General features: G+C 57.2%; 1 protein-coding gene across 1 annotated transcript in view; it reads right to left on the bottom strand.

The window, feature by feature from the left end:
• Positions 1 to 1,427, bottom strand: part of LOC144217220 (asialoglycoprotein receptor 1-like) — a 1,637-nt gene extending 210 nt beyond the window's left edge. Inside the window, exons 1-4 of the mRNA XM_077746759.1 lie at positions 1,361 to 1,427; positions 379 to 576; positions 194 to 289; positions 15 to 109 (exon numbers count right to left, since the gene is read on the bottom strand). Coding sequence (XP_077602885.1) covers positions 15 to 109; positions 194 to 289; positions 379 to 576; positions 1,361 to 1,427 — 456 coding nt within the window. The remainder of the gene's footprint in view (positions 1 to 14; positions 110 to 193; positions 290 to 378; positions 577 to 1,360) is intronic.
• Between the last annotated feature and the right edge of the window lie 8,192 nt (positions 1,428 to 9,619).

The raw sequence follows: 9,619 nt of genomic DNA, 5'->3' as shown, positions 1-9,619 counted from the left end.
CCCCTGGATCCGACGCGCCCGCGCGGCCCCCTCTGACCTTCGCTCAGCTCCTGCTGCTGTTTCTCGAGCTGGGACTCCAGGGCCTTCAGCTTCCTGCCCACGTTTCCCCCTGGGGGAGACACTGGCTCAGCGCCCCCACGTCCCTAGCGGTGCGCGCCCCGCCCCCTCCAGCCCCAGCCGCGGGGCCCCTCACCCTGGCTGCTCAGGGCCTTGACCTCGACCTCCGTGCTCGCGGTGAAGTTGCTGAACGTGGCGCTCAGGGCCTGCAGCTCGTCCCGCAGCTGGGAGTCTAGGCGGGGGAGGGGCTGCAGGGGCCCCCGTCACAGGCGCCGGCGCTCCCTCACCACTGCCCCCCCGCACCCCCCCCAGGGCACCCACTCTGGGATCCGATCACACAGACAACCACCAGCAGCACGAGGCCGAGGCCCAGGGAGAGCAGGAGCAAGCAGGGTCCCGAGCAGAGCCTCCGCAGCAGCCGCTGGGGAGGGGGCGGCGCTGTAAAGACAGGGCATCCGGGGCTCAGGGGGTCCCAGGAGGAGAGCGGGCGGAGGCTCCTCTCCAGGGCGCGGGGGAACCCTACAGATGAAGAAGTCCGGGTGGTGGGCCACCCTGAGGGGCCAGAGGTAGCGGGAGGGCGGGGAGTGGGTGCTGAGCTCCTACCCGCCCCAGCCGTCCCGGGCCCTGGGCCTTTGCTGACACCTAGTGGCCGGACTGTGTCACTGAAGCTGATGAACACCGGAGCCTAGAGTTTGCCAGCAGGACTCGTGGGGGGGGGGCACTGCTCCCCCAGAAAGGCCGGGAAAGAGGAGGTTTCTTTCTCTCCCCATGAATCCCACTCCTCTATCTGGGCGCGGGGAGAGAAGACAGAGGAGCCAGAGCCCCCCAAGCTGGGGATGCCCCCCTCGCAGCCTCCTCCCCCCCTCCCCAAGAACCCCTTGCTCAGCCCAAACAGCACCCCTGCCCGCATGAGAAAGAAGGGGGGCCGGCTGTTGCTGGACGGGACCTGGGCCTCCCCTCTGGCCCCGGTCCCTTCGTCCTGGACACCCCGTGCGCACACTCACACCTGGCCGAGGCTCACCAGGTGTTAGAGGAAAGGACGGAGGACCTAACTGCTCCCAGCTACTCCCGGTCCCTTGGGTCCACATTGTCCCCTGGTCCTGACCAGTGGGTGACGACACGGCAAGGGTCAGGAGGCCTGGGACTCCCCGTCACAAGGAGAAAGGACCCCAGGCCCATGGCTTCAAGCCTCCCCTAAGGAGGAGGGCTCAGACTGTGTTCTCGTGAGTGACGCAGACCCAGAGGCAAGGCCGAGAGCCACCTCACGCTCACCTTTCCGAAGCGCAAGGAGGCGTCCCCTTACCTTGTCTGAGCTGATGGTCATTGTCCTCGTTGTCCAGATGTTGAAGGTCTTGATAGTCATTTGTCATGGTAGGGCCGGCGGCGCCTGGGCCTGGGTCAAGGCTGGGGTTAGGGCTGAGGCCGGGGCCGAATGGAGCCGGAGGGTGTGGGGTCCAGTCCGTTTCTAAGTGATCGGTGGCTACACGGAAACCTCTCCTTTCTCCAGTTCTCTCCCAGGCCTGACAGGCGAACTTGACCCCTCTGAGGGTTTCCCGCCCAGCCCCCACCCACCCCGGTCAGGGCCTGGGCCTTTCTTCCCCTTTTACTTGCTGGATCCCTGGATCCCCGATGCCGTGCAGATCCCGGCTAAGAAGGGGGCTGGAGGCCGGAGACTTGGGGTGCTCGGACAGCCCTGGACGATGGGAGGGGAGGGAGCAGGGTCCCTCCGAGGGCCCCGAGCCCTGCGTGTCTGTGTCTGTGGGTCTGCGTGTCCAAACACACTGAAGCTGGCATCCCCAGTCCCTGGGACTTTGGACAGTAAACAGAGGTGGGAAAGGATTTGGAACTCCGGGCATGTGCGGGGCAGGAGTGGGGGGTGGGTCGCCTCTGCTTTCCTCCGGGGGAGGGGAGGAAAACTCCTCCTCCCCNCTCTTCACTGCATGGTTTGGGACGGTTTGGGATGGAGAGTCAGGTCAGGAGGGACCAGACGTGCCTCCATTGCCTTTTCCTTCTGCCCCTCCCTCTTCTCCCTTCCTGCCGCTAAATTTCTCCGAACTGTTGGTGTTTCCAAATAGCCTGGATCGGGGTCAGGGGGCCCCGTGCTCGGCTCTTGCCCAATCCGGCTCTGACCCTGGCATCAGCCTGGGCCCCAGCCTCGTATGGGAGCCCAGTGGCCAGGCCCTGAAGCTTTGGCGCTTGCTGGCCTCACTCTCCCAGGGAGCAAAGTCCTCCTGGCAGCCTGGGGGTGGCGGGGACAGAGGTGGGAGAGAGAGCCGCTGTCCCCACCCCGGCTGAGACAGGTGCCAACAGGCTCCGGTCGGCTCCCAGGGCGCCTAGGCTTCCCATCCCTGAACTCTTCTCATGAACCCCAGAGTGTGGCCCGATTTGCAGATGAGGAAACTGAGGCCCCAACAGGTAGGAGTTTCCCCAGGGTTATTCTGCAAGGAAGCAACAGAGGGAAGCCTGGAATGCAAGCCGCCTGACTCCAGGGCCTGTGTTCCGTCCCCCAGAGCCCTGCCCAGACCCCGGGTCCGGACCACCCCCCGAGGCTGGGCCCTGGGGTCTCAGACGCTAAAGCACAGCCCCTCACAGCCCCACGGGGGACTCAGGCAGGAGTGTATGAATTCAGATTATGCGAAATTAGAAATTGGGAGATACTGGGGCGCCTGGAGGGCTCAGCCGGTTATGCGTCCGACTTCGGCTCAGGTCACAGTCTCGGTGTTCGCAAGTTCGAGCCCCGCTGTCTGCGCCGTCAGCTTCAGATCCTCTGCCCCCTCTCTCTCTGCCCCTCCCCAACTCACACTCTCACACACTCTCTCTGTCTCTCTGTAAAATAAATAATAAAAAACATTTAAAAATAAATAATGGGGAAGGGCGCCTGGATGGCTCAGTTGGTTAAGTGACCGACCTCGGCTCAGGTCATGATCTCACGGTTCGTGAGTTCGAGCCCCACGTCGGGCTCTGTGCTGACAGCTCAGAGCCTGGAGCCTGTTTCAGATTCTGTGTCTCCCTCTCTCTCTGTTCCTCCCCCACTCATGTTCTGTCTCTCTCTGTCTCAAAAATAAATAAATTATTTTTTGAAAAACTTAATAAGTAGGGGTGCCTGGGTGGCTCAGTTGGTTAAGCGTCCGACTTCAGCTCAGGCATGATCTCACAGTTTGTGGGTTCGAGCCCCGCGTTGGGCTCTGTGCTGACAGCTCAGAGCCTGGAGCCTGTCTTTGAATTCTGTGTCTCCCTCTCTCTCTGCCCCTCCCCTGATCACGCGGTCTCTATCTCTCTCTCAAAAATAAATAAAACATTTAAAAAATAAATAAATAAATAGGCAATATTAAAGATGTCCAGCGGTCTTGCTTTAGGCCCCAAATGGGGAAGTGTGCAAACCCTATGTTAGTTATCTCAAGGACAGAACTAGACTTTACTGAGAGCTTTACATGCGATGAGACCCTCAGGAGCACGGCCCCCACATTCAATACGAAAGCCCAGGGCCGCCTGGGGCGCTCAGCAGGCTGAGAGTCTAAGTTCCGGCTCAGCTCATGATCTCACAGTCAGTCTCACAGTCAGGCCCCGCACTGGGCTCCGTGCTGACCGCATGGAGCCTGCTTGGGATTCTCTCTGTCTCTGCCCTTCCCCTGCTCATCTTTTCTGTCTCTCTCAAAATAAATAAAAAAACTTTAAAAAGTACATACATACAAAAGCCCTGGGTGTGGGGCATCTGGGTGCCTTAGTGGGTTAAGCATCTGATTTTGGCTCAAGTCGTGATCTCAGGGTTTGTGGCCTTGATACCCGCGTCGGGCTCTGTGCTGACAGCTCGGAGCCTGGAGCCTGCTTCGGATTCTGTCTCCCTCTCTCTCTGCCCCTCCTCTGCTCCCACTCTGTCTCTCCCTCTCTCTCAAAAAAAAAAAATAGTAAAAAAAAAATAATAATAAGCAAACAAAAAAAGAGAGACCCCTGGGGGCACCCTCATTCGGCTGTGTTTTGAAAAGGCCCCTGCTGTTTGCAGTAGCTGCAGAAGCTGTGACTGGGAGGAAGCACACAGGGGCTTCTGGGTAATGGAATGTTCAGCTTCTTTATTTTTTTTTTTTAACGTTTATTCATTTTTGAGAGAGAGAGAGAGAGAGAGTGCACAACTGGGGAGGGGCAGAGAGAGAGGGAAACAGAGAATCTGAAGCAGGCTCCAGGCTCCAAGCTGTCAGCACAGAGCCCGATGTGGGGCTCGAACCCCATGAGATTATGACCTGAGCCGAAGTCGGACGCTTAACCAGCTGAGTCACCCAGGGGCCCCGTGGAACATTCAGCGTCCTGATCTGGACACCGGCTGCGTGGATGTGTCGCTGCACAGAGCTACACTGAGGATTTGCGCGTTCCTCCCTTACACTGGATCTTCCACCGGAATCAGATGTTCCTTAAATCCGGTTGCGGATGAAACATTGTGAAGAAAGCTGAACAACATGGTACACCTGGCGGGGCCGCTCCTTTACGAGCAAGCCTCTTGCACACGCCAGACAGAGTCCTCAGAAACCCAAAAGTCACTAGAAAGATCCCTGTGCCACAATGATGGTGGCTTATGCTGAGAGCTCATCCACCCTGTGCATTTATCCCACTAAGAATATACATCCTGGGGCGCCTGCGTGGCTCAGTCGGTTAAGCACCCATCTCTGGATTTCAGCTCAGGTCGTCATCTCATGGTTTGTGAGTTTGTGAGCCCCACGTTGGGTTTTTGGCCGACAGTGAGGAGCCTGCTTGGGATTCTCTCTCCCTCTCTCTGCCCTGCTTCCGTTCATGCTCTCCATCTCCCCCACCCCCACCTCTGTCTCAACATAAATAAATGAACCTAAAATAAAATTTTAAAAAGAAAATATATCTTAAGGGCACCTGGCTGGCTCAGTCAGTAGAGCATGAGACTCTTGATCTTGGGGTTGTGAGTTCAAGCCCCATGTGGGGCATGGAGCCTACTTAAAAAATATATATATATAATCTTAAATTAAAATTAAATTAAATTATGTGAGGCCTTACCCTTATTTAACTTAATAAATTAAATTATGTGAGGCCTTCAGGGACATAGGGCCTCTTCTGTTAAATCTCTCTTGCTGAGTAACCAGGTACTACAAATTTAGTGGCTTAAAACAACACCTATTTTGGGGTGCCTGGGTGGCTCAGTGGGTTGGGCAGCTGACTTCAGCTCAGGTCATGATCTCACAGTTCATGGGATCAAGCCCCATGTTGGGCTCTGTGCTGACTGCCAGCTCAGAGCCTGGAGCCTGTTTCAATCTGTGACTCCCTCTCTCTCTGACCCTCCCCTGCTCATGCTGTCTCTCTCTCAGAAATAAATTAAAAATCGTTTAAAAAAACAAAACAAAACACCTATTTATTAGTTCACAGTTCTGTAGGGCAGACGCCNCTCCCTCTCTCTCTGACCCTCCCCTGCTCATGCTGTCTCTGTTTCTCTCTCCTAGAAATAAAAGTAAAAACATAAAAAAAAAAAAAATTAAAAAAAAAATCGTTTAAAAAACAAAACAAAACACCTATTTATTAGCTCACAGTTCTGTAGGGCAGACGCCCAACTGGGCTCCCTGCTCAGGGCCTCACAGAGCTGAGATCTAGGCGCTGGAGGACCTCACCTTAGTGCTGGAGGCGAAGGAGAAGAAGGTGCTTCCAAGCTTGTTCAGGTTGTCGACAGAGCCCAGTGCCTGCGGCTGTAGGGCTGAGATCGCCTTTTCCTGGCCGCCCGTCAGCCGGGGCCCCCTCTTCCCCTGCAGGCCACCCACGGTCCTCGTCACGTGGCACTTCCATCTCCCACGTCAGCAACAGGGGCGCCCAGGCGGCTCAGTTGGTTAAGGGTCTAACTTTGGCTCAGGTCATGATCCCATGGTTTGTGAGTTCGAGCCCCACGTCAGGCTCTGTGCTGACAGCGCGGAGCCCACTCTGGATCCTCCGTCTCCTTTGCTCTCTACCCCTCCCTTGCACTGTCTCTCTCTCTCTCTCTTTCAAAATGAATAAATAATAAAACATTAAAAATTTTAAAAAGATTAGGTCCATTTGGAAAAATCTTAAGGTCAGTTGTGTGTACAGAGCACTATACATCGTCCTATGTAAGGTCAGCCAAAAGTGACATGACATAATATGCGAGTGACATGTGATCACACTCAGGCTCCGGGGATGATGGCATGGGATCTTCGGGCCACTTTTAGAGCTCTGCCTAAACACAAAGCGAGCCTGTTTCCTCTGAGGACGCCTGGCTGCCGGTTGAGGAGCTGAGGACGAGAGCAGTTCAGGGAGGCTGGGCTCCGAACTGAACCCGGCACTCTCACCTCCTGGGCAATCAAGGAAGGCTCCTCGGGGGCATCTGCAGGCTCAGGCGGTTAAGCGTCAGACTCTCATTTGGGCTCAGGTCATGATCTCAAGGTCCTGAGATTGAGCCCCGTGTCAGCTCCGTGCTGAGTGCGGAGTCTGCTTGAGATATTCTCTCTCCCTCTCTCTGCCCCTCCCCGGCTTGTGCTCTACTAAAAACAAATTAAATTTAAGAAAAGCTCCTGGGACCCCTGAGCGACTCAGTTGGTTAAGTGACCAACTCTTGCTTCGGCTCAGGTCATGAGCTCACAGTTCGAGCCCCACGTCGGGCTCTACACTGACCGCGCAGAGCCGCAGAGTCAGCCTAGGACTCTCTCCCCCTCTCTCTCTGCCCCTCCCCCAGCTCACTCTCCCTGTCTCTCTCTCTCTCAAAATACATTAAAAAACTTTTTAAAAAGAAGAGAAGGAAGGGAGGGAGGGAGGAAGGAAAGCTCCTGAAAGGAGATCTCTAATGTTGGCCGATAAAAACAGGTAGGATTTTATCATCGGTAATTAATGAGCGGGTGACCCTGGGTAGAGGAAACAGTAACACAAGAGAAAGGACTGAGAGGTAGCGTGGGGGCCCCTCTCGGAGCCCTGAATGCCCGGGTGCGGATTTCTGAATGTCATTCAGAAGCACAGTAGTCTCCAAAGTGGGGAACGTGCACCTCGGGGGCGGGGGGCGGGGGGTAGGTGGCAAGAAAATACCTACATGATATTTACATATGTTTATTTGTTTTTAATGTTTATTTTTGAGAGAGAGAGAAACGGACAGAGCACAAGCAGGGGAGGAGCAGAGAGAGAGGAAGACGCAGAATCCGAAGCAGCTCCAGGCCCTGAGCTGTCAGCACAGAGCCCGACGCGGGGCTCGAACCCACGAACCGTGAGATCATGACCTGAGCCGAAGTCGGACACTTAGCCGACTGAGCCCCCCAGGTGCCCCAATATTTATATATATTTTATCCCTTGTCTTTGGATTTCTGCTCGGGGATGGTGTAGACTGTGCACAATAGATGTGCGGGTGGGGGGCACATGCATTAGCGCCTTGTTCAGTGAAGCGATGGCTTCCCAACGAAGCAACTTAAGACAAGGAATGTCATCANTGTCATCATGTCGCTCTGGACAGCTGAGCTGGTGGGCTCCGGGCGGGTCGCATATGAGGCTACAGTCAGGGTGCTACTGTCAGGGTGCTACTTCCGTTGCTTCCAAGGCTTGATGGAGGCTGCAGAACCCACTTCAAGGGGAGCCCCCTGGTGGGCAGGCCAAGGCTCCCCCCAGAACAGGGGATTCAAGAGCCCGAGACAGAAGCTACAAGTCCTCCTATCAGAGTCACTCTCCATCATTTCCACGACACTCTCGCGCTTACACAGGCCAGCCCTACTTGGCGCAGAAGGGTGTGCATACTGGGGGCTGAGAACACGTGGCAGCCATCTTGAAGGCCGGCCACGTGGTGAGAATTAATGACTGAGTGACTACGTGCTGGGGGACACACGCTCAGAAACATTTCACAGGCGGGGCACCTGACCCGCAAAGTTACAGACGGTGACTACAGACCACAAGGCTCCTGACGATTTGCAGGCAAAGGGCAGATCTGTACGTTGCCCGGTGGCGTGGCCTGGGGGTGGGTGCTGGGTGAGGTGGGCAGGGAGGGGGGGAGGGAACCGGCGTGTGGGGGCCATCAGCGCCCCTGACCGGGGTCCAGAAGGTCGCTAGAGGCAGGTCTGGAGTCCACAGAGGTTCTGGGCTCTGATGACCCCCGCCCAGTGAGGGGCCCCTCGGGGAGGAAGCTGCCGGCAGAGTCCCTGCCCATGAAGAAAGGGGAAGAGAGACCCCCAGGACAGCCAGCCGCACAATCGGAGGAGCAGGGTGGACCCTCAGGGCCAGTCTGCGCAACCCCAGTGCCGGGTCACCACTGCCGAGGAGAGAGGCCGCTGGGCCCCCTACTGGGATGAGTCACGAGAAGGAAGTGATTTCGGGCAACAGGAGGCCCGAGCGGTGGAACAGAGAAAAAGCTGGTACGGAGGGCGCGTGGACGCCGAGAAGGAAGGGCGCCCGAGGCCGGGGTCCCCAGGAAGCTGGGGAAGACCGTGCAGCAGAAAGGGGCGGCTATCAACAGACATGAGCTCGCCTTGCCCTTCCCTGGAGAGTGGGGTGGATGCCCACGTCGGAGGGCTGGCACGGGCTGGGCACACGGCCCGGCTCACACTCAGTGCCCAGCACATGCTAGCCGTCGGCATCGATCATCACCGCCAGCAGCGCCCCAGGGACTCTGAATGTGGGGAGCGGGGGGGCGCCGGGGTCCGGACCGCAGAGCACATCTCTCCCCGTCTCCCGGGGGCGGTTAGCGACTTCCCTCGGACGGAACTGGGGGAACTGGGGGGCTGGCGTGGTGGCCGAGTTAAGACAGCCCCTCACCTTCTGTGGACGAGACCTGGGCCCTCGCCCAGCCCCCTTCAGAGCGCTGTCACGCTTGGGTCTGGGATGCGCCCGCCTGGCTCTCGCCCGGCCCCCAGGGTCAGGATGCCACACGCGTCCTAGTCAGGCACCCGGAAGGCCTCGCCAGGAGGTGACTGAACAAAAGGGCAGAAGGCTCAATGCTGACTTTCCGAGGAGGGTGACCCACGGCTCCCCGAACCCAGGAAAGGCTGAGCCTGGCAGAGAGGAAGCAGGAGAGGTAAGGTGCCGCGCCCAGGCGGGGGGCTGGGGGCTGGGGGGGGGAGAGCCCTCAAGGGCTTCCATACCCCCTGCACCAAGGCAAGAACTTTCTCCCTGGTTCTCTGCACCCCAGGCGTGCTCCAGCTGCTCAAAGCCGGGAGAGACAGGATCCTGTGACCCAGGACCAGCCGACGCCTCTTTCCCACGTTTATCGACAAGTGAACCTTTAGTAAAAGGTAAAACTCACCACATCCGGGTGGCTCGTCAGTTAGCCTTCCCACTCCTGGGTTCGGCTCAGGTCATGATCTCGAGGTTCCGGGGATCGAGTCCCGGGTGGGGCTCTGTGCCGACAGTGCCGAGCCTGCTTGAGATTCTCTCTCTCCCTCTCTCTGCCCCTCCTCCCCACTTGTGCTCTCTCTCTCTCTCTCTCTCAAAATTAATACACATCATACAGAAAGGAAAATGTAAAATTCCGCATTTCCAGGTTTTATTTAACTTACGTTTACCAGTAACTGAGAACAGACCAATAGCAATCATCGTGAACCACTCCCCAGCAGGCGCAGGGCCGTGTGCACAGGGC

The sequence above is a fragment of the Crocuta crocuta genome, unplaced genomic scaffold (genome assembly GCF_008692635.1).
Source record: "Crocuta crocuta isolate KB4526 unplaced genomic scaffold, BGI_CrCroc_1.0 scaffold139, whole genome shotgun sequence".
Taxonomy (NCBI): Eukaryota; Metazoa; Chordata; class Mammalia; order Carnivora; family Hyaenidae; genus Crocuta; species Crocuta crocuta.
Note: the sequence above shows the minus strand (reverse complement) of the source record. Positions and strands in the feature narration are given on the sequence as shown.